At 43.5% G+C, this 24950-nt stretch overlaps 1 protein-coding gene across 1 annotated transcript; it reads right to left on the bottom strand.

Moving 5' to 3' along the window:
- Positions 1-21056: 21056 nt before the first annotated feature.
- On the bottom strand, positions 21057-22588 carry LOC124179446. Its single transcript, XM_046563800.1, has 2 exons — positions 22307-22588; positions 21057-21930 (listed from the first exon to the last, which is right to left on the bottom strand). Exons 1-2 carry the CDS (start codon positions 22316-22318, stop codon positions 21085-21087), a joined length of 858 nt encoding a protein of 285 aa, XP_046419756.1. The 5' UTR covers positions 22319-22588; the 3' UTR covers positions 21057-21084.
- Positions 22589-24950: the final 2362 nt, after the last annotated feature.

Below are 24950 nucleotides of genomic sequence, written 5' to 3'. Positions count from 1 at the left end.
AATACAAGTGAAATGAAAGATTCTATTTCTTTCATAATATACCATTTCATCATCATCGTCATCGTCAGTGGTTTCAGTTTCTATCGCCAAAAGATAAATTACAGGTTCATCAGACTCGTTCTGACTCAGGTGAATCGGTACTATTTCACTTTTTTTCCGATCACCTTGGTCTATACCATAAACGTTAATTGAAAGTTTGTTGAGTTTCTCAAATTTTGAAATGGTGTTTTTGTCTAGAGACATAGGAAACGTTATACCATCATACCGTAGCACTGAGCTGAAATGTGGGTACGAGCTGGTCGCGTTAGGATGGTTGTTGTCGGCTGGGAACAGAGCTGCGGTGACCGACCAGAGGAAGCAATACGAGTCGTTGTTTCTGATGTTTATTTTTTATGCGAAGACACCGCCTCGTAGTGGCACGTACTTGTTGATATTCACAGTCAAATTGATTATTTCGGTCAGCGACCAGCCCGAATCCTTTTCCTGGAAATCTTCCACCTTTTTCAACAAACGCTCCGTCGCGTTTTCGATGAACCATTCGCTGATATCCGTTGTCTGGAGGATGATTTCATTTCTCGTATTAAAAAATTTGATCTCTTCCACCGTGCGATCAACTTTTCTGAGTTCAAATTTACAAGCCAGGATAACGTTGGCTTTCAAGCTCCCGTCTTTCTTCAGAGCGTTTTTCAGTCTCGTCACAGCTAGTACCTTTGCGTCTTCTAGAAATCTCTCCACATCTTTATGCTTCAAATTGACGATGGATCCAGTTCGAATTCTCCTCTCGAAAGCTGATTCCAAATCTTCCCACCGTACTCGATCGCTTCTTCGCCGGCTTCGTAATCCGTCACCCACTTTCTGCAATTGTTGAAATTTGACTGTCAACGATTTCAGAATTCCAATTGTAGTCAAAATTCTTGTCTTCTCCCCAATCGTTGAGGCGTTGTTGCGTGAGATTCTATTCAAAAGCCTGATATTTTGGGTTCCGAGTCGAATCCATTTCGCAATCTCTGTCGGCGACGATTTTTCCGATAAAATCTTGAACGCCGATTCCATAATATCGATCAATCTCAAACACTTCGCGGATTCCATCTTGAGCTCTTTCCTCACGTATGCTTGACAGCTTGGTAATGATCGTTTGCTGTGATGAGCGTCCTTTTTATAAGGCAGCTGTACGGATGCGCGCGCACCTTTTGGCATTCCAAGAGCGATAGTAACCCAACATCGCAGGCTCTGTACCGCGACTATCGGCCGACCTTGGATATCAAACCGAGTGAGTGAAAAACAATTCTCGGAACTATTAATTTTGGAATGCCACGGGGCTGATAAGGTGGGAAAGGAATGTGAGGTGGATGACGTTACACGTCAGCAGTCCTACCGTGGGAAAGGAATTCGGAGTGGTTCATGGTACACATCAGCAGTCCTATGGTGGGACAGGCGAGCACTACAGACCTCCGGTCGGTAAGATTGTCGGTAAAACAGCACGATTTTGACCCTTGATCGATACAACTGCCGGTAAGATTGTAGGTAAAACAGCACGATTTTGACCCTTGATTGATACAACTGTCGGTAATTGACCTTCGGTACGTCAGACTGTGACGTCATCGCGGAAAAGGGTTTGAGTCTGGGCTGCGCGGAGCGGAAAAGGGTTTGAGTCTGGGGAGAATGTATAGGCGGACTGGTCGGCTCGGTCGGTAAGTGTCGGTAACCGGAATCTGCGTGTAGAACCGGCCTTGCTTATCTACTTGAGCCTATATTGATTATCTCTCGAAATTCTTTCGCAAGAATATAAGCAGCGCTTACCGCTCCACATCCAGGATACGAAGTCGCCAACTCCCTCGTGATCCTTGGCGGCCATCATCTTCGCAATACAACCTGACTCTTCCGCACAACTCACAAAACCCTCAATCATCAAACGCCACAAGACCTCCCTAATCCGTCACCAGAACTAGAGTGACCTCAGATGGCCGATCAGCCGCAACGCCGATCTCGTCACGCTAATCCTTCGTGTCGTCATCACCCTAAGAATGCGCGACAATCGATCGGGGATCTCAAATTTCGAGGATTGCGCAACTCGACGCGCACCTGTCGTCGCTACGCGGCGCAGAACTTGAGGCTAGATCGCGATGTCGTCTTCCGCGCAGCTCTACGGGGTCCTGGGGTTGGGCGGGGTGGTGCTCCCTCGTCGCTCGCTGGTCTCTCGCGGTTGCCTCGGTTGGGCGAAGGCAGGGTGAGCGGGGAGGCTGCGGCGCGTCGGCCGCCAGCGGGAATCCTGTCCGCCTTGGATTCCCGCGCTGCAGGGATCTGCGTTGTCTCCCCCTCCGCAGCCTCGGTATCCTTCCCGCGAGACCTCCGCGGTGTTGCCTTGCCTCGAAATATCTTCGGCGTCGGAGTTGGTCGCTGGCTAGTGGCTGGTGTACTCAAATAAAATGAAAACAAAAGCCTGCAATATCTTGTTCGTAATTCGCTATTTCGTCCCTGTCGAAGCCGGGGTGCGTGACTCCAGTTCTGGCGCTCTCTATGATTATTTCGCGACTCGATCTCCGAAACCCTTATTCCTGGATTCCGCCCAGGGTTCAGGGAGTACCTTGTAACGGGCAGGCCTAACCGAAATGCCACGTTACAATATATAGTTGGTACATATTTACCTACTACGTAAATTCCCACTTACTTTGACTACAGTCATAGCTGACCTATTACTGCATAACTAAAGCCGCGAACGACGCAATTCTACATACAATATCAAACACGAGTATACGAAAAAGAAAAAAATTGGCAGCTTGTCACGCAAGTTTCCCATAATCAATTCACTGCAATATTGAAGAAAACACGAAACTTTGTAACAAGCTTTATAGAAAATTAAACACCGGGTGGGAATGGAAGTGGCTTTCAGGAATGATTTGTAAAGCCATCATCGTTAGACAATCTGGATCATTTCTTCTCTTCAACGTCAAATGGGATGCAAACTTGAGAATTTGTGAACTCTGAATAAAATATGTATGTAAGACATTTCCTTTATCTTTCGTAGTTAGGGCGACTTTGTTGCCGATAAGGTACTCTGGTTGATGCTGGTAATAACTGAAATATATTTACACTATTTACACGTATTCAAGCGATTCAATAATTACAATGGAGGATTGTGCCCAGGTTTACCTGAATCAACAACAAGTACTTATTATAATTATTAATTTTGCTTAATTATACAGTTTAGCGCCAAGCGCTATTAGCCTTTCACGTTATCAGCGTGTTTCTGTCTGTATCAAGCAGTTTTGACTGTTCAGCGCGACCACCGCGTGTCTCGGGCTTGGTAGGTGTGCCGAGCGGACGAAATCTGACATGTCGCGCTGTAGTTTGGGCTAGTCTCAAACTTACATGTATTTTTTTCATATTTTTTCATCGAAATACTTACTGTAATTCATACAAACATAAAATAATACAACAAATAACGAAAATAGAACAAATATAGAAAACGTATGATTTCAGAAAAAAGGACAAGTCGTCAGCTGGAAGAAGGAAGGTGTTGTTTTGGCTTCGCCGAGAAAAAGGTGTTTTGGTTTCGATTTGAACAAATTGCAATGATGTTTGATGAGCGATTTTTTTCATAATTTTTAGTTGGTTACCCGCGCGAAAAATGAGAATTATCACTTCTATTATATGAAAAACACTTGGTTGAAAAACCATTTTCACGGCGAAGCCGAAACAACACCTTCCTCCCAGCTGATGAAGTCAGAAAATACAACACACAGGTGTAAAGAGTAAGGCAAAGATAGAATACATGAGCGAATAGTACGAGTGCGGATATGTGTACAGAGTTACATAATAAATAAGGCGTCTACAGGGACTGATATCTATAACAACTAGAGTAAATATATTTTTTCGAATTATATCGCTGTCAAAAAAAAAAAAAAAATTTAGTCAGCTTCTTTAACATATATGAGCAGCTTTGGTTTCACGCAGAAATTTCCTTCATGCAGAATCAGCACACGGTTGTGCTGTTTCCGAGAGAAGTCAGCACTGCCATCGATTTTTTTGAAAAATTCAGGTCCTGACAAATTTGGAAATTCCGTGGGTCAGAGCCATATCAAGCTGGAACCGCCACATTCGAAAATCAAAAATTTGCCTATGGAATAATTAAGGGCTAATCAAAGGCTAATTAAATGCTCTATTTTCGAATCAAAAGCTCCGCGTTTTTTGAAAGAAACCTGTGGCGGTACCAGCTTGACATAAACCTGGAACCTCCACACCGAAAAAAAAACGGAAAACAGGTGAAATTTCGGAACAGTGTGAGGGTCATAATTGAAGGCTAATTAAAGGCTCTTGAAATTCCTCATCTTTGAATTCGTTGCTCAGCGTTTTTCAAAAAAAACCTGTGGCGGTGCCAGCTCGAAATAAACCAGACTTGAAAAAAAACGGGAACGAGGTCGAATTTCGAAAAAGTGTGAGGGTCATGATTGAGGGCTAATTAAAGACTCCCGGAATAATCACCCGCTCGAATTAACTGCTTCACCTTCGAGGGGTGGAAACCACCAAGAAACTCGAAAAATCGGTATAACTCTTGGACGCAACAACTCACAGGGTCTGTAGAAGCGCCAAAATCACTCTTCAGTCACTGGCTTTCGATACACTGCCCTTACAAATCGAATGCTTCACAGTCCACTCACAAGGGTGTGATTGGCACAGGAATAACACGAATCAGCGGAGCAGTTGGATGGACCAGGAACCAGGATTTTCAATGCGAAAAAAATGCTCGTTCGCGTGAATTCGTTACGCAATTTTTGTGTCTTGTACTTTGATTTCAGCATCGTCACCAACGAACGTTATCTTAGCGCGGAATTACAGGTGAGTGATGGAGATTATTTTGCATGTACCTTTCTTCACACTATAAAAATTATACGTCACCGCCACCGTCGTCACCATCACAGGAACTCAGCCTTATCTTTTTTTTAGACACTATCTAGGAAGATAGACACAATGGTCTAAACTGTGCTACAGCCTTGAGAAAGTGAGTGCGTGATATAAAGAAAACTGTTACTCCAAATTTCAAATCTTCAGAAGCTGGCAATATTTTTTAAGGCTTGCGAGTCAACGATAGCCGGGTCGTTTTGGCAACATCAATTTAATTAATGAATCATCCGTGTAACATATAATAGGAATATGAACATCCTCCAACGCACCGCCATGACGAAGGCTTACGGGAGAGCTTGATTCAAGATAAAAAATTGACAAAAAAATAAAATTCATGGACACATATGCGAAAGTTTTTGTACACATTGATTGAAACATAAGAATTTCACAAAATATCTTCTTCCGCCTAAATTTCACGACAGAGCTCGTCTCCCACCCATATAAGCAGGCGTAAAAAAATCTTAGAAAATTTGTATTTCCAAGGATGAAATTAATTGCGATGCTTTTTTTTAGAACAATAAACGCAAAAAAAAATTGTGTTTCACCTATAAAATACAACGACGGTCGTCCAGGACTGTGAAACTGCGCTGGGCATGTGGCACGTGAGCGACGAGGCGACAACGCCGCACATCTCTACCTGCCTTAAAGACGATCGTTGTTGTTCTGAATTATTGGAAGACTATCAGAAAGTTGTTTTTTTCTTGTTATACATTTATTCAATAAATAAATTCAAATTCTGGGGGATAGTTGTAATAGATCTTTTACCGTAAGAACCGAGACTCAAATATACAGGTGAAATTCGCAAAATTCCACCACTCATGTGGGTGGAAGACGAGTTTTGTCGTAGAATTCCGGCGGAAGATGATATTTTTCAAGTTTTTTATGTTCGAATTAATGCGTACAATAAGTTTCGCGTATACGGCTATAAATAATATTTGTCAATTTTTTAGCTGTAATCGTAACCCTCCCTGTAACTCCCCGTCGTGGGGGTGCGTTGGAGGTTGTTCATATTACTATCAGGGTAGAGACCTTACGCGGATCTCAGGGTGTGCATAAGGCATTTATACAGCGATAAAGAAATAAAAATAAAAAAAAAAAGGTAGCGACAGACCGAGAAAACCGGGAATAGTCAAGGAATATCATCTATCTGGAAAAGTCAGATAATTATGATGAACTATAGGGAAAAACGTACTTTTTTCGTGAATCCTTTTGCAAACTTCTGCAGCAAGCCTTCCTAACTTCAGTTCAGCTAACTTTCAGAAATGGTATCGTTGAATTTCTAATCAGTTGTGTGAAACAGAGAATTACTATTTGTTTTTTAGATCCAAATTTATGTATTTAAGGTACACAACTTTGAGAGCTTTTGGTCGTCAAAACTGCTCACCATTATCTAAGTTTCGTGTTATAAAGTTCGGAAATTCTGCATCTTTTGACGGGAAAAGTCAAGGATGTTCATCTGAGACTAACTATTGACGGCTGCTGGTTATACTCGTCAATTTTGGAACAAAAGTGTGACTTATGAGTACTCAGCAATGTCCACGGTCACTTACAAAGCTGCAGCCACCACTGCTTACGGGGTGGCAGGTAAACATTTTCAAACATTCAAAATACGTAATCAAATTGTTCTTCATTATGAAAGTTATGTCCAGCCTTGAAAACGTATGTCTGGCTTGAAAAAAGATACGCTTGGTTACTAAAAAAATCTATGTCCGGCCAAATGTAGCTCCGAGTCCGGCTTTTGTATTATGGGGTTGGCAACCCTACGTGCGAGTCGCCTTTGGGCTTTGGCGAGAGCTGAGCTAGGTGCGCGCACTAGACCGCTCTCGCAAACAAAAGGTCCGGCAACACGTGTCGAGCACGCCGCCACGCCGGTGAGACAAAATGTCGGTTCGGCAAGAACAGTGAGAACCCTGCCAGTTGCTCGTAGTGAATAGAGCGGTCGGGTCGATTCCGGGAAACGTTATACACCTGTGAGATCGTTTGAAACGTCTTGGTGGTACAATTGAATCGATAAAATCACGGATTTCTTAACTGCATTCGCCCACGTAGTAACATTCTCCGGACATCATTCGTACTCTCGCAGGGGGATATTTATTTGTTACCCCCGGGGGGTTATTTCGGTGATTGATCCTGCGTGTGAGTGAAAAACATTTAGTGAAACGTATTGTGAGTCAACGAAAGTAAGGCTTCAAAGACCGACGCAGAGTGCTGAGCTGTATTGAAGGTAAAGTAAACAAAGAGTTCTGTTATGAAGGATTAGTGAAGTGAATGTGCGTCCCAAATTTCAGCTGAGAATATTCAAAACTGAAGGACGGAAGGATAAATCGAGTAAATCCTGGTGGAAGTGAAAGTATAGGAAGATTGATAAATAGAAGGGCTACAATATCGAATGTTTAAAAAAGCACAAATATCTATTGTAGAATTTAAAAAATGTGGAAAATCCAATCATGGAGAATTGAAAGAATCAAAAGAACAGAATCTAGAATGTCAAAATGTACAATCGACAGAATTCGTCTCGATCATAAAAAATCATGCCCAGATTCTTGAGCTTGCTTTCTATCTTTTGATCTTTCTATATTTTGTCTCTGTATTTCGACTTTCTATATTTTCAATTTTATATGTTGTGACGTGGATTTTTCTGCACCTCGATCACTCGGAGAAAAATGACCGAGAACTTACCTCGTACACAATAAATCGGCGTCCACGATGTACCCTGGACCTAAAACAATACCGCGAGATTTGTTGGGCGCCTGGCGTGATTAACACGCCTCGAAATCGGTAATGCGAAATATCGCGACCATATACTCGATAGCTCAGTACCGCGAAGAGGGGAGGGGTAAATTTTGGGTAGAGAGAGATGTAACACAAGTAAGCCAATGCGTGGTTCGGCCAAATCACTATAAAATTCCAATAATATATTTCTCGTTAGCGATGTTACAAAAAAAATTAAAACTAAAAATAATCATACGACTGCGCAAGTCGTCCTTCGCAATTCCAAATACAACGGGTTAAATTTAATCCAAAAGAAATAAGAAAGGGAGAAACAAACAAAATAAAAAAAAATGACTAAATCTAGGAGACCTCTACGGCCTTCTTGCGCTAGTCGCCGTCTTAACAATACCTTAACTCGCAAAAACAAAAAACAAAATCGGACTCGATGCGCTGCCCGCGATCGGCCTCAACTCCGACGCTACTCGTCACTTAATTATAAACCGCTAAACAAAACGTAATCTAGATCATACTCGACGCGCTAATCGCAATTGTGATTCAATCTAACTAATATCTTATTTCTACGGGCGCTAGTCACCACCTTGCTGATGCACAATAATTCATAAACTAAATCAAAAAGACGTGACTCGACGCGCTAATCGCGACCAAATCAATCACTCTAGAAAGCTTTTCTAATCGCGCGAAAGTATAACGTATTATGACGCATCCGAGCTCCAGTCGTAGTCTCTATTCCCCCAAAGTTCACCACCCTTTTTACGTACGCAGACTCGACGAGACCCTGTGCAGCGGAATTTGGCCGCACTCAATTTCACTCCGAAATTGTTCCCCACGCGAAACCGTGACTCGACGCGAGACTTTACAGGGATCCCCTTGACTCTACACGTTATCGCGAAAACTCAGGCTACGGTCATCCTCAAGGAGATCGGCAAACAGATTTCGAGCGCTACTCTAACTCTAAGATTACGTGGGCCGACCGTCTATCGGTGTGCCAATTTAACTTGCGCTCGAAATATGCCCGCAAAAAATTATAAGCGCTTACTGCTCCGCAGCCACACTAAGAATTCTCCTACTCCGGTATTGGCCATCTCACACACAAGTTCTTTTCCTCTTTTGTTTTTCCAATTTTTTTCGATACGTCACCTTCGCGAACTATCGCCAGGACTCAAGTGACGAGTCCTGCTAATCGGAGCCGCAATTCGAACATGCCCCGAACATAGACGCCATCCATAGTCAAAATTTTCCCGCTCGCATTGGGGTTCTCGTTACGCAATTCTTACAATCTAGCGTATCGCTATCGTTGGATTCCGCTGTCGCGGGGTGTTGATTGGCTGACCAGTCTCGTGTACCCCGTAGCTTGGCAGTGGCGTGGTGATGACTTCGCGAGGGCACCTGTCGTCAGTTGGGCGCCGGAGGGGGGGGCTACGACTCGCCGGCCACCAACGGGAATCTCGTCCGCCTTGGATTCCCTCGCGGCAGAGCTCTCCGTTGACGCTCTCTCCGTAGCCTCGTGCGAGGCCCTCCTTTCGTCGCGATCCGCCGCGATTGCCATCCAGTAACGTCATTCTGACTTGCTGCCGATCCCCTGTCCGAAGCCGCATTTACTCGCCACCCAAAAAAAAAATAAACAAAAATCCTGAAAGGTCTTATTTACTAAACCGGCGATGGTCCCCTCTTAGAGTCTCGGATGCGTGATTGTTGTCCTGGCGCTCTTTTTCGAAATGAGCCGCGGTCTACTCCGCGTGCTCCCTAAGTCTGTGGTCCGTCTAGAGTTCGGGGAGCCGTGTGGAACGCGCAGTAAAACTGCCACGTTACAATGTATACTTGGACTTTACTTGGATATGTTTCGATTATTCTATGAATGAGATTTTCGCGTCTTTGAAAACTCGATCTCCTTGTCCTTTTATGAATCGGCTATTCTATTTTCTTACTCCCACCCAAATAACCTGAGATGGTTCAGTTTGAATTTTTTTATGGTTTATTCTTGCATTCAAAATATATAAGCATGTGAGGTCTGGCTTGACATCGACTGGATAACCTCTGCGATTCATGCCCAGTGTCATCAAACCTCTCGTACACTTCATCTGGCCTCACCGCAATTGTCGCGTAATGACCGGTACCACGAACAGGTGATTGTTCCATGTCAGCGGAACGTCGAGTGGTTGCTGGTGTGAAGTCAATCACGCTAATTGAACGGAAACAGGACAGATCTCTGTTTAACGGATCAACAAAACATTTTGGGATCTCGTCTAAAGTAACCAAGCCGACATCGTCATCCATTTCAAACAAAAGGAATGGTCCTATGGACATAAAATGAAGGTAAAGGTAATTCTTACAACAAAATTCTAATGATATAGTAACATACCGGATGTTTTTTCGAATTTGTAGAAGAGCGGAGAGAGGAGAGAGGGGAACCAGGAGAGGGGTGAGGTGAGAGAAGAGAGAAGAGTTAGGAGAGAAGAGTGAAGCGAGAAGAAAAAAGCAAGCACAGAGAAGAAAATGGTAGAATCTAAAAAATAAGAAAATTGATGCATCAAAATTAAAACTAACCAGTAGTGGTATATTGGTGAGTCGTGGGTGCACCGCATTTTGCACATGTTCCCGGATTTCCATTGTCACGAAGTTTGGTGAGAATGTCCTCGAATATGTAGGGATCGAGTAATTCCTTGCGACCGATTATTAGCGTACGCAGTTGTTTGTTAACAAACTCGCATCCCTGGGAGCACGGCGAAATTTCTCGGATGCTTGGTGTATTTACAAATATCCTGCCAAACAAGTAACGGACATTTGTTTCGCAATCAATTAATCGATTGCTTCCAAATGACCGAATAGATCTGTGTATCTCTATCAAGATCTTAGCTCTCAGTTGATAAGAATGCGCTCGCAAACCATGGTGCATTATATCCATCATCAAATCAAAAAGCGGATTCCGACTTTGTAAGCTGCTTACAGCTTCTTCCACCTCTGGTCTGTCAAAGGCAGAAACAAGGACACCGTGCAAGACACTGTCGAAGGCACAAGTCCTGACGAACGAATATTCTTCCTTGCCAACCTTTGAGGCCTGCAGAAATAATACATGACTTATAAAAATCAACGATAACAACAGCATTCAAATCAAAATAACCTAGTAATGAATTGTTGAAAAGTTCGTTTTCTTTATCCAGCTTGTCGTCGCGCCGTAATTTTTGGTCATTCAATTGTGAGGGTCGTGGCAGGCTTGATCATTCCTCAATTTTCGCGTGAGTCTGATTTCAGAATTTTCAAATAAAAAAGGGTTTCAAATTTCTTTGGTTTTCACTAGCTTCGTAAGATATCAGCAGACTTCACAAGATTCTGGAGATTTCTAAGGATTTCAATGGATTTACGCAGAAGCTCACACCTGATTTTACAAGTAATCAACCCTTTGGGAGGATCAATGCAATACTGAAATTTCGAAGATGATTCTATTCCCAGTATACCTGCATCGTTATATTTTAGTTCGTAGCATAAATCATTCAGTATTACCTGCAGCATTGGAGTATTTCCATTCCTAATGATCAAAATTTTTTGCAGTTTTTTACTGGATATGGCATCAAAGGTGGTGTGATTTTTATCTAAGTATCTGGATTTTTTGGATTTTATTGTCGCTGATGCTAAACCGCCCCAGTCTTCGAATTCTCGAGAAGTGAGAATTTTCGTAGTGCCCTCAAGTTTGGTACAATCAAAGCATACCACGGATTCCTTCACCGCTTGTGATGACTCCGGTTTAATAGATGAGGAACACAGAGTACATGACTGAGCAATAATTTTTTTTACAGGTCGCGTTTGAGATGAAGACGCAGCTACGAGAACTTCATTGTTCTGTATTGACAACGAGCTCATCTCGGGATCTGCTCGCATTGCTGGTTGGAATTCAGATAAACCATCCTGAGCTATATCGCTAAGAATAATATCGTGGCATTCAGATGAGTCATCTACGTTGGGAGTATCGACATAAGAATCGCTGAAAATCATACTACCCTCCGCACTGTTTGCATAATCAACTGTTCTGGAGACGATGTTCGCGTGGACTACTTTCGTTCGACCAATAATATAGTTGATATGCTTGGCTACAAATACATCCGCCCTCAACGGCTTAGAATCATTCCTCAATAGGTGAGTTTTAATTATGCTAAACTCACTTTCCACCGACGCGCTTGTAGCAGGCACTCGGCCGTAGCCAAATTGGTCACGACATACACTCGACCATAATGGGAACCATCGAATATCTCTCAAGAGGCGATCTGCAAACGCAGATAAATAATGCGCATTATCGTCACCGCCCTCTTCAATTCTTGACACGCTTTTTACTTCTAGGTCAATGTCTCTACCTTATGACCACCAATGATTGACGACGTCAATGTCTTCAAAGATGTTTTTATCGTCCGGGAGAGTTTCGATTGGCGGGCTATCGTCCTCTTCAAAAGCTTCCAACGACGGGTTGATGGTATTTTTTAACCTCGATTTATGGTAATCACATTGTGACTGCTGACCAGGAGATAAGTTGCCGTCTGTCTCACATCGTGCCACCGTCAACAGCGATTTCAACATCTCGCCGGCAGAACGCATGTCGCGGGCTTGTACAAATTGGCCTAATACCGCCATGTAAAAGACCTTCACTCGTCTCGAAGAATTTTTTAGAAAATCTGCGTACATTTTCAGAAAATGAGCTACATCCAGTCTGATGTAACATTGTGGCAACGTAGAGGTATGATTACATGCGTTGGCATAATCCTCGATCGTCTTGTAGTCCATGAAGACCCTAACCGCCGCTCCTAATAACGCCTTGGATGAGTCACACACAACTTCTTTCGGGTATGCAGCAGCTTGAGAAGCCCACTCCGCTAACCAGTATGAAATTGCCACAGTGGTGTGCTTTTCACTCAGCATTTGAGAAACTGAAAAATTTCCATTTCGATTATGTACTACACAGTGGTACAAAAAAAAAGACTTGGATTTCTAACCATCGGTCCTTTCTATCGACTTTATAATGCTGCCAGTAGCGTCGATCGAAAGGCAGGCTGGCTCTTCCTTTGCGTAGGCTCTATAGACATGGAGCTGATGGTTAGTCAAGTAAAAAAGGTGGAACGGGTCCATCCCGGTGGCATGAATCGTATTTAGCTCTGATCTCAGTTTCATAATTTGCAATGCTTGAATTGGGTCACGATGTAAGTACTGTGACAATATATATTCATGCTTAGCATTAACCAAAGCACTCTTCTTGGGCAGGTGAGGGGGCTCGGAATCCCCTGGTAACATCAACGTGTCAGTTTTTTCGGCACGGTATATTGTGGTTGATTTCGTGCACAATTCTCTAGCTATATCTCGTCGAATGGGCGCACGTAAGTATCGTTTACCACACTTTCCGGTGCCTTTCGTCACAATACATTCGAGACGAGTTTTGTCACTGGTAGTATCGATACCGTAGCCAATTTTGCAGACTAGTTTCCCTCCACAATTGCAGGTACCTGTAGGACATCGAACGAAAATTAATAGAATGCGATTGCAAAATCCAGCTGTTCGGTAATTGTTACCTGCGTCGCGAGGCATACACGCATCTTCGCAGCGTTATCGAGATAGATATGCCTTTTTGTCAACTTCGGACACACTCGCGCATTACCGAGATTTTTCTTATCCAGTTCGAACAAAGAAACAATATGACGCGATTCGACATATCCTTCTTGTGCACTTATCTGAAAGAAATAGGAGGTTTATGCTGAATTACATTTTTTCATAATAATTCTATGATTTCTCAATAGAATGAACACACACCCTTAGACGTTTCCGGTTATATAACCGATTCCGGACATTTTTTATTAGATGAGGCACGTCCGAGAAAACAAAAACTTTTCGCTCATCATCGACTGGATGAGAAAACCAACTTTTCGTGTTATCAATTGTACTTTGTACGTCTAATAGAGAGTTCATCTTTCTATTCGTTTTAGCTCCATCACATAAAACACCGTGAACTTTGGCTCCACAGTTTTTCAAGTAAACAATACCTTTAGTCACCAATTTGCCCAAATCTTCCCCTCTTACGACATTTTTCGAGGCAAAAACGGCGATCTATTGCGTGTATGTCTCCGCTAGCGGTTGGAACAGCAGTACTAGACCGTGCGTAACCTGGTCTGATGTGTCTTCCGGTTTTTGGCCATCGTCTCCGAAATGAACTAATCCAGAATAGGATAAATCGTTAGCTCGAACACGAACATCTTTTCGAAGATTAATCTCATCAAGGACCAATAGCCCGTGACGCTTCATTTTTGGCTTGGCCGCGAAATGTTTCTCCAAAATCTTTGCAAACTTCTCGTCGAATCCACATTTATTATCAATTAGGAAAAAATAATTGCGGATCCTACTTTTACTCGGTAAAGAAATGATATCATGTTTTCGTAAAAATTCATAATATCCTGGAGATCGTATGTTCATAAGCATGCACAGCATTAGCCAGTTTTCGGAGTAACGGCGACCTGATCCTTTCGTCTTTGCGGTGGCGATTATTCCTTGCACTGCCATTTTTTGTCACCACAAAGGTTCAATTTCTGACATGTTTCTTCGATGGATGTATTTTGAATTGCTGCCAAGCGTTGTTGATTTTTCTCCAACTCTGCATTGAGTAATTTTAATCTATATTTCGCGCGATTTTTTATCCTGCGTTACAGAATCAATTTTTTCTTCGAAGCATTAATTTTATTTTGATCCAGTGAATTTGATGCCTTGCGTTTTCAACTCTTTTAGATTCAACGCATTTTCTATGCTGAGCCAACAACAAACAATTGTTGCTTCGCCAGTAATTTAGAACGTCCTTGATGGAGTCATCTTTCATTGAAGAAGTATCGATTGGCTTTATACCTCCGCATACTCGCATATCATGAAATTTTAATAAAATATTCGGAAGGGATTCAATTTTGTCGAGAACTAGTGTCAATAGCGGACTATCCTGATCGAGATTTAATATTGTACCGTGAACGAAATAATATATTTGACTACTCCAGAGATCCAGATTAACAGATTTTTTTAATGCTGGTGTAGCATCGGTAACTGGCAATGTAGTAATATACGAAAAAATCATTTTTTTTCCACATTCCGTCGCTAATTCAGAAACAGTCCACGACTTTGGAATCGTTAATGAACCACTCTCGTCGAGAGATAGAGCTACAACGTTACATAATCGTGACTAATAATTTCATTCCATTTTCAGTCTCGGATTACGAAAAAAAAATTGCTAACATTGGATGGCACTGACATGCAGGAGAAATTACAAGTTCCCGGAAATTTGCCGCGAAGACCTCGTTTAGAGGTGTCCTGTCTGGCTTTTCCTCGGAACTATTACAGGCTTCTGCATTATTTGATTTTCTGAGCTCTTCAACAATATCGGAGGCTCCTGGAATAATTTTTTCAGCTTAACTCGGAATGTTTGTGACGGGTTTTGAGTCCGCACGAATAATGTGGGGGGGGTGGGGGAGACAATTAGAGACGGGGCGGATGTAAAAGGTGAAACTTGGTGTGTATTTGTGCCAAAGGGGTCGACTTGAACTAAGAGAAATACAAGAGGGTTGTAGACTCGAACGGGGGCTGATCACGCCTCAGCCCTTAGCGTTTTTCAATACTAACTTACCGGTACACGCGCGGGGGGGGGGGGGGGGGGGGGGAGTGGGTGAGGTGCCGGGGAATGTGAAGTCGGGAGGGTTGGTAGTGCGAGGGGATGGGGTGGTGTAGTGTGACGTGGAGTGTGAGGTAGAAAGGGGTGGTATTGCGAGGGGAGGAGCAGATCGGCTGTAGAATGCAGGCTAACCTGGTGTCGTCGGCGTGTGTGGGTGTGTGTCTCGAAGTGTGGTGGAGTGTGGCTGGATCTCGCTGGTTCCTGGAGTCGTCGGCGTGTGTGTAGCGGGGTGTGTCGGTGTGAGGGTGGTGGTTTCTCTCGTTCTTTCTTTCTCTCTCTCTTTCGCTCGTAGCCTAGGCTGTTTTTGGTCTGGATGCTGTCACGGCCGTGATCGTACTGCCGCTGGCGCTCGGCTTTGCCGAGCGTCGGGGGGCTTCGGTTATGTTCGGGCCTTTCCCGACGGGACAGGACTCACCCGTTCGGCTCTTCCCCGCGGGTTTGGGGTTTGTTATGACTTGCACTCTAGGTGCAACGTCACAACTCCCCCCTCCCCACGCGGGGCGAGACCTATAGGGTGAGCCGGTTTCGGTGACGGATTTTGTGGTCATTTCGTCTGTGTATTCTCCTTTTGTTATTTCTGTTGTTTCTGTGTTGTCTGCTCCGATCTGTCGGGGATAAGGGATGTAGGTTGGGTTGTATTTGCGGCGTGTGTGTTTGGTGTGGGTTGTGGGTTGTCTTATATCTACTTATTCCACTTGGTCTCTTGTGTCTTAATCAAAATCATGTTTTTTCTCTTATACAAACTTATTCTATTCTTATATTATTTTGTACTTGAATTTTTGGTTTTGGTTCGGTGGCTCTCGTCGGTGTGGGTCTTGGTGAGTTTTTGCGTTGTTCTTTGTACCTCGTGGCTCGTGGTTGCTTCTCCCTTCTCTTCTCTCTTTTTGGGTTGTGTTCTGTTTCTTTGGCCCCCGTCTGTCGTTGTTCGTCCGTCGGTTTGGTGTTGTTAGTGTATTCGGTGGTTTCTGTTTTGTCCCCTTTTTTTGTATCGTATTGCGTCCCGTGTTGTGTGTGCGTCGTTGTTCGTCCGTCCGTTTGGTGTTGTCAGTTTGTCTAGTGTTTTCTGTTTGTTCTTTTTTCTGTTTGCGTTTTGATTTTCGTTTTTTGTATCGTTTTGAGTCCCGTGTGGTGTGTGTGGTTGGTTGGGGTGTTTGTGTATGTTCGACTGTGTCCATGAGTAAGGTGGTGTAGGTGTCATTGTTTGTGTCGTTGTCCGTCGATTGTGTCTGTAGCGTGCTTGTGTGTGTGGTTTCGATGTGTATGACTGTTTCTGCGCTGGAGGTGGTGGAATCTGTGTCGCTGTCGGTGTCTGGTGTGTTTGAGGGTTGTGTTTTGTGTGGTGCTGTTAGATGTGTGGTGTGTGGTTGGCGTGTTGAGGTGCTGGCTTCTGTTTCGTCAGTGTTTGTGAGTTCGTGTGCCCGTCTGGTCATGTATCTTTCTCTTTGTGCTCGTAATTCGTCGTCCAGGGTGCTTGCTGATTGTAAATTTGCAATTATGGCTATTATTTCGGGGGGTGGTCCTGTGTGTTTTTTGTATGTTTGTTTTGTCTGTGTCGGTTCTGTGTGTCTGTCCAGGTTGGCGAATGTCTGTAAGATCCTGTCTTCTGTTAATTGTGGTCTCGCAAATCTGGTGTGTGCCCATTGAGGGGGTGATGCGGGGGGTAGTGTGTGCCGTGGTGTTGGTGTGGATGTGGGGCGTGTGGTTGTGTGGGGTGTTTGTTTCTTGGTGGGTGGGTGTGTAGTCGTGTGTGTGGCTGTAGTTTGTGTGGTTTGGGTAACTGTTGGTGGGTGTGTGACAATTTGTGGTGGGTGTGGTGTGTCTGTGTTAGCTTGTGTACAGGTTTTGTATGTGTTCTGTGTATTTTGTGCCCCGGACCAGCCCGTTGCATGTTGGGCATTGCCTTGGTCCGGAGAGTGTACTTGTGTGTGTGGTCATCAGTGTGTGTTTGTGAGTGTCTCTGTGTGGCTGTGGGTGCAGTGGTTGTTAAGTGTGTTGTTGTCGTGGTGGTCTGTGTTACCTTTATGTATGTGGGGGGTGTCGGTAGTAGGGTTCGTCGGGTCTCCGTCTGGTGTGTGCCGTCGCGTCCGTATTTGTGTGGGTGTGGGGCCTGTCCTGGTGTTTGCAATAGTGGTGTTTTTTCTGTCTGTGTTGTCGTTGTCATCGGTCTCGTCAGTCGCAGTGTCATCAGGGCCGGTATTTTTGGTTGCTGCTTTTCCATGTTGTGTTTCTGTGGGGTGAATACACATGTTAGTTCATTTTCAAGGTGTGTTATTGGGCGTGGTTCTTTTGTTGCTTATTTGATTATGTATATAATTTTAGGTCTTCTATGTGACATTTTCCTATATTTTTACCGCTCTCTGTTGTTAATTCGTATATTGTGGGTGAGACTTTTCTAGTGATTATGTATTGGCCTATGAATTTTTTACTTAACTTAGCTGTCGTTCGTTCTGGTCCGGATGAGAGTGTATGGTTCTTTTTCAGTACTCTGTCTCCTTCCTTGAATTGAATGTCTCGTCTTCGTAGGTTGTAGTAGTGTGCTTGTTTTTCGTTTGCTTCTATTAAGTGCCTCTGTACTTCGTCTCTAAGTATTTGTAGTCGTCTCAAGTGGTCTGTCCATCTGTCTGTGTCTTGTAATTCTACTTCGTTGTCGTTCTCTAACTGATTTCTTAGACATTGTGTGGGATTTAATTCCCTTCCTAGGTTTAAAAAGGCTGGTGTGTGTTTAGTTGATGTGTGTGTACATGTATTGATTGCGAATTGTAAGTCTTGTAAGTGTATGTCCCATTCTGTGTGGTCGTTATTTACGTAGGCTTGGATCATTGTTTTAGCGGTTCTGTTGACTCGCTCTACGGGGTTGGCTTGTGCGTGGTATGGGGGGATTGTTGCGTGTCTTATGTTGAATTTTTGTGTCAGTTCGCGTATGAGTTTGTTTATGTATGGTGTGCCGTTATCTGTTAGTAGTATGCGTGGTGTACCCCATCGTGATATTACGTGTGAGTGGAATGTCTGTTCTACTGTTTTGGCGTTTGCTTTGCGTATCGGTATGATTTCCACCCATTTGGTGTATAGGTCTTCGAACACTATGATGTATTGGTTTCCTTTTTTTGATCGTGGGCGTGGGCCCATGATGTCGGAGGCTACTACTGTCCACGGTTCTTCGATAATTCTAATGCCCATTAGTCCTGCCGGTCGCGCTTGTGTTGTTTTTGTTCTTTGGCATGTGTCACATTTTTTTATGTAGTTTACTGTGTCTGTACATCCCTGGCGAATAATATTTTTTTGCTACTCTTTGGTATGTTTTTTCGATCCCTAAGTGTCCTGCTTGTGTTACGTCGTGGTTTTCGTGTAGTATGTGTGTTATTTTGTCTTTGGGTATGACTAGTTTCCATGGGTTTGTGTCTGGTAGGAGGTTTGAGTGTAGGGGGTTAGGGCGGTGGAAGTATAGTTGATTGTTTCTGATTCGCCACGACTCGTTTTTCTCTGGGCGTGTTTGTACTTGTGTTTTTTTGTATGTGTACCACTTGTCTGTCGTGTCTTCTATTGTGTCTATGTGTTCTTCGTCTTCGTGTCGTCTTGAAAGTGCGTCTGGCACGTCGTGCATTGTACCTTTTCTGTGTGTAATGTCAAAGTCGTATTCTAATAGTTCTAGTGCCCATCGTGCAAGTCGGCCTGTGGGGTTTTTCAATTGTCTAAGCCACTTCAGTGCGTGGTGATCTGTAATGACTTTAAAATGGTATCCTTCCACGTATGGTCTGAATTTTTTTATGGACCAGAGTACCGCCAAACATTCTCTCTCAGTTGTCGAGTATTTACGTTCTGCCTCGCTTAGCGCACGGCTAGCGTAGGCTATGACATGCTCTTCGTCATCGAGAGATTGTGTTAGTACGGCACCTATCCCTGTTCCGCTAGCGTCTGTTTGTAGTGTGAATGTTTGTGTGTAATCTGGGCATGCGAGTGTGGGTGGTGATGTGAGTGCGTGTTTGATTGTGTTCATTGCGTTTTCTTGTTCTTCCCCCCAGTGCCATTTCTGGTCTTTTTTCAGTAGTCGTGTTAGTGGTTCTGTAATGTGTGCGAAGTTAGGTATGAAGCGTCTGTACCATGATGCCATGCCAATTAGTCTCCGTAGTTGTTTTATTGTTTTTGGGTTTGGGTAGTTTTCTATGGGTTGTGTTTTGTCGGGGTCTATGTGTAGTCCGTGTCTGTCTACTATGTATCCGAGATATTTGACTTGTGCGCATCCGAATTTGCACCTCTCTGGGTTTATTGTTAGTCCCGCGTCTGTAATTCTTTTGAGTATTTGTTCTAGTCTTTGTAAGTGTTCGTCGAATGTTTGTGTTACTATTATTATGTCGTCTAAGTATGCGAATGCATATGGTTCGCATTCTGGGCCTATGAGTCTGTCTAGTAGTCTTTGGAATGTTGCCGGTGCGCCTGTCAGTCCGTATGGCATTCTTTTAAATTGAAATAAGCCCATTCCCGGGACTGTAAAGGCTGTTATGTGTTTACTGTCTTCGTCGAGTGGTATTTGGAAGTATGCTTGGCTTAAGTCGATTTTTGATATGTACTGTGCTGTCCGTAGTTTGTCTAATATTGTTGTCATGTATGGTAGTGGGTATGCGTCTTTTTTTGATACTGAGTTTACTTTTCTAAAGTCTAAACAGAAGCGATATGTGTTATTTGGTTTTTTTATCATAACAATTGGGCTCGACCATTCGCTTTCTGATGGTTCTATCATGTCTTCTCTTGGCATTTTGCCTATTTCTGTGTGGATGGCTTCTCTAATTTTTGGTGATACCATATAGTATCTTTGTTTTATGGTTGCGTGTCCTTGTGTGTCTATTTTGTGTTTAATTAGGTGTGTTAGCCCGAGTTGGCCTGGTAGTATTGAGATTTTCTGCTGTATTGTCGTCTGTAGTTGTGTGTGTTGTGATTGTGTGAGTTCTTGTATTCCTGCGCATATCTGTGGTTCGGTTTCTTTGTCGGTTTGTGTGTCGTCTGTTGTTTGTGCGTTTGTGGGTATGATTTTTTGATTTGTGATTTGTGTGTTCTGTGGGTTGTCTTTTTGGGGGGTGTTTTCCGGTGGTGTCTTTGTGCTGGGTGGTGTTGGTGTTAGTGGTTTTTGTTTCATGGTTGTTTTTTTTTTGTTTTCGTGTCTTCCTGTTGTTTTCGGGTTCGTTTGTTGTTTCGTTGCTTCTAATTTTTCTGCTGCTTTTGCTTGTTTTGTGTGTGTTTGTGTTGATTGGTGTCGTGTTTCTCGTGTTTGATGTGTTTGTATGTATTCTTTGAGTGGTGTGGGTACTTCTTGTGGTCTAGCTTGCATGCGGTAGTGTGTCTGTGGGTCGTCTATCAGTGACCATGTGTTTTTCCATAATTTATTAGTATTCCAAATCTTATTAAGTCGCTGTTCCCAATGATACCTTGCGAGTCTAAGTTTGGTATTAATCCGAAATTAATTTTCTTTGTTATGTTGCCGAGGCGTATTGGGAGTGTTACTGCTCCTTCTATCGTCACCTGTGTTCCGTTTCCCATTGTAGCTGTTCTGTCGGGTGTGTTGTTTATTTGTGTGTCTGTGTTGTGTAGTATTTGTATTACTTCTGCGCCTAGGTATGAGTGTGTTGCGCCTGTGTCTATTAATGCGTTAAATTCGTGACCGTGTATTTCGATTCTAATGTGAAACCTACTTTCCGTTCTGTTGTTATCTGTTGTAGGTGCTACTGTTTCGGGTGTGTTTGTGTTGTATGTGGGGTTGCCCTCCACCCTTGCTGGGTCAACCCTTACTCGTTTCCCTGGTTCTGTGTTTGTGTGCATTGCCATCTGAAGTGTCCGGGTTGGTTGCAGTTAAAGCATCTGCGTGGTGTTGTGCCTGTGTTTGGGTTCGTTTGTGTTTGTTGCTGAGTGTAGTGCGGTGAGTTATACGTGATTGCGGGGTATCGAGTCTGTTGCGTGTTTTGGTTTGTTTGGTTTCGTCGTATGTTGTCTGTGAGTGCCGGTGGTATATTTGGTGTTGGGAGTATTGCTGGGCGGGGTTGTGTTTGTGTGTACTTGTATGGGATGTATTGTGTGTGGTGTGTTTGGTGTGTGTAGGTTTCTCGCGGGTGTGTGTAGTTGTTTAATATTGTTTGTCTCGTGTTTTCCCATTCGATATTTGCTTCCCATTCTTTTGCGGCCATTTCCAGTTGGTCGAAGTTCGCGAAGTCGTATGGTTTTATGTATGCCTTGTATTCTATTTTCATGTTTCTGTATGCCAAGTCTAATTGTGTTCGTGGGTGGTATGGTGGTTTTAGTTGTGATAGTAGTGTTCTAAATTGTATTAGGAATTGTGTGATTTTTTGTGTTGGTCCTTGTACGTAGTTTCTGATTTTTTGTTCCAGCCTGTCCCTATGTTGTATGTCTTGAAATGCGTGTGTAATGTCTCTTTCGAATTCTTCCAGTGTTCGCCATTTGCCTCTATTTAATCTGTACCAGTTTTTTGCGTCACCTTCGAGTATCGGGCTGAGGTTGTTGATTAATTGTGTATCGTGTATTTCATAACCCGTTTGGTAGTCGCGGAGATTTTGTAAAAATTCGTCTATGTCTTCGTTTGTGTTTCCTGAGTATTTTATGCTCCATGTTTGTATTGTTTTCTATTGAGTTTAATCTCTTAGCGTAAGAAATGAACTCAATCCTTTAGCAGAAAAGTATTTATTGATATAAAAAAGTGGTACAAAGAGATAATTTGAGTACAGAGTATAGAAACCAGAAACTCGGAGCTACTCAGGGGTGAGCTGTTACTCTGCTGAGTGCTGAAACTGAACTAACTAAAACTAGGAACTGCAGTTGCAGATGTCTGCAGCTCATCGCATGTTTCGACCGTAGTATACCCGAAAAAGGTTTATTGCGATCTGGCGACATCGGTCGGCAGCATGCTCCGAGCGGTCAGAGGGCATGGGGTTTTTACTACTGCAAACACTCAAAATACAAATAGCCGTCCATGCATACTAACACATTTCTCAACATTTTCATTGCCATTGCTGGCTGATTCCAGTATGTACTGTTTGGGTTTGATGTGTGGTTTGTGTTTGTGGGGTGTATTGACTGTGTGCTGTATATGTGTGGATCTTCGTATACGTTTCTGTCGCTTGGTGATGCTCCGAGGTCTATCAGGTTTTGTATAAGTCGTGTGTTACGTGTGTTGGTGGCTAAAAATGTGTCTGTTCCTGTGAAGTGTCGGTTCGTTTGATTGGTTGTTACCGTGTTAGTTTGCGTGTGTGTAGGTGTTGGGATTGTATTGTATGTTTGTGTTGGATTTGTTGGTTCTGGGCTTTCTTGATGTTGAATTTGTGTACTATGTAAATTGTGTGTATTCTCTATGATAGCTGCATCGATTATATTTATTGCGTTTGGTGAATTTATCGTGCGTCGTATATTTATTTCCTGCGGTTGGGTCGGCGTTTGTTGATCTCGTGTCGCGCGCGGCTCGCTCTGTGTCGAGTTGTTTTGGTTGCGTTCGGGTGTGTGTATGTCCATGTGTTCGCACGCTAGTCCTTGCGGTTCTCTGTGTCCTTGGTCTGCCATTGTGTGTCTCGTGTTTGATAGTGTGTGTGTTCAACTGTCTTTATTCGAATTTTCGTGACTGTGTAGCTTTGTTTCGTGAGTCTTTGTGTACTTTGTTAGCGTTTATTCCTGTGTTTTGTCTCTTAATTGTTCGTATTTGAGGTAAAAATGTGGGTAATTTACGTTGGGCGCCAATTTGTGACGGGTTTTGAGTCCGCACGAATAATGTTGGGGGGGGGGGGGGGGGGGGAGACAATTAGAGACGGGGCGGATGTAAAAGGTAAAACTTGGTGTGTATTTGTGCCAAAGGGGTCGACTTATACTAAGAGAAATACAAGAGGGTTGTAGACTCGAACGGGGGCTGATCACGCCTCAGCCCTTAGCGTTTCTTAATACTAACTTACAGGTACGCGCGCGGGGGGGGGTAAGAGCGGGTGAGGTGCCGGAGAATGTGAAGTCGAGAGGGTTGGTAGTGCGAGGGGATGGGGTGGTGTAGTGTGACGTGGAGTGTGAGGTAGAAAGGGGTGGTATTGCGAGGGGAGGAGCAGATCGGCTGTAGAATGCAGGCTAACCTGGTGTCGTCGGCGTGTGTGGGTGTGTGTCTCGAGGTGTGGTGGAGTGTGGCTGGATCTCGCTGGTTCCTGGAGTCGTCGGCGTGTGTGTAGCGGGGTGTGTCGGTGTGAGGGTGGTGGTTTCTCTCGTTCTTTCTTTCTCTCTCTCTTTCGCTCGTAGCCTAGGCTGTTTTTGGTCTGGATGCTGTCACGGCCGTGATCGTACTGCCGCTGGCGCTCGGCTCTGCCGAGCGTCGGGGGGCTTCGGTTATGTTCGGGCCTTTCCCGACGGGACTGGACTCACCCGTTCGGCTCTTCCCCGCGGGTTTGGGGTTTGTTAAGACTTGCACTCTAGGTGCAACGTCACATGTTCTTCAACTGATAAGCTGATATATGCGACAACTTCAAAATCATCCATTTATTGGACGAATTGAAGCAAGAATTAGTCCTACAATTTACGATATGAAAAATATAACTTCTACTTGAGCTACTACAAAAGTTTATGTACCATTAAACATACCATTCGGAGAAGATGATTCAATCATTTTAGCATCGATATTCATTAGGCTCGGATCATGCCACTGATTCGTGGATAAAGAGATGACTGCAGAGATAAGGCACAATTTCCATGATCTATAAAATCTGACAATCGGCTGGATGCCGAGTTTCGATAATCGGCTGAGACTGCCATACTCGAAGTGCAGCTCGGAGGATCTGCTGACGGTGACACAGGCGACGCAGAATGACGAAGGTTGATAGAGAATAGCATAGTCGGCGAACAGCTTTGAGTGTCTGTATTTGCGGAAACTGTATTTCCAGAGCCAATATTTGCCGGAGTGTTTGGCATAGCGCTTGCATCCAATTGTGGACGCTGATACATGTGCTAGAAAACAAAAACAATATGGATAAATAAAAATGAGACATTTCGAATTTTCCTAACCTGTGCATAAAGCAATTAGGGAGACTCCGTCACGAACCGCTCGCCAACAGAAAAAAATAATTTTTTAGTATATCATAGATAAAGTACCCGACTTATTTTTTCGAATATCACGAGTTAAAGTTATTCTGCTGGTAACGCGGGTAGTCCGTGAGCGGTTCGACATTCTTTCGGGGCACACCCCGCTCACCGCACTCCGTTACGCCAATGTTTCCGCCTATTCCCCCTCGCGGGTCATGACGGAGCCACGTTAATGCTTTGCATAATGCTAAGCAAAATCTGAAGCATCATATCGTTAAATAACATTGCAAAATCAAGAGATGCAGCAGTGTCTTGACCCAAACATCAACCCTTTAACGGCCAAGCCTCTTTCCCATTGAAAAACATCATTTTTCTCAACCGCTTCAAATTTTTCTCAATCACAAGATCTGAAAAAGTACACTTTTTAAAAACAGTGTTTTTCAATTTTCACACGGAAATAAAAAATTTTTCAAACGGAATTATTCAGTGAAAACTTTTTTCCAAATGCATTTGGGCTATTCCGCGTCAACCGGATCAGTCATGTCTCAGATATTTTTTTAATTTGGCAAATGGATTGTGTGGGAGAAGTTAGATTTTT

This window comes from Neodiprion fabricii, chromosome 4 (assembly GCF_021155785.1).
Source record: "Neodiprion fabricii isolate iyNeoFabr1 chromosome 4, iyNeoFabr1.1, whole genome shotgun sequence".
In the NCBI taxonomy this organism is placed as follows: domain Eukaryota; kingdom Metazoa; phylum Arthropoda; class Insecta; order Hymenoptera; family Diprionidae; genus Neodiprion; species Neodiprion fabricii.
This window is presented reverse-complemented; position numbering and strand designations above follow the sequence as displayed.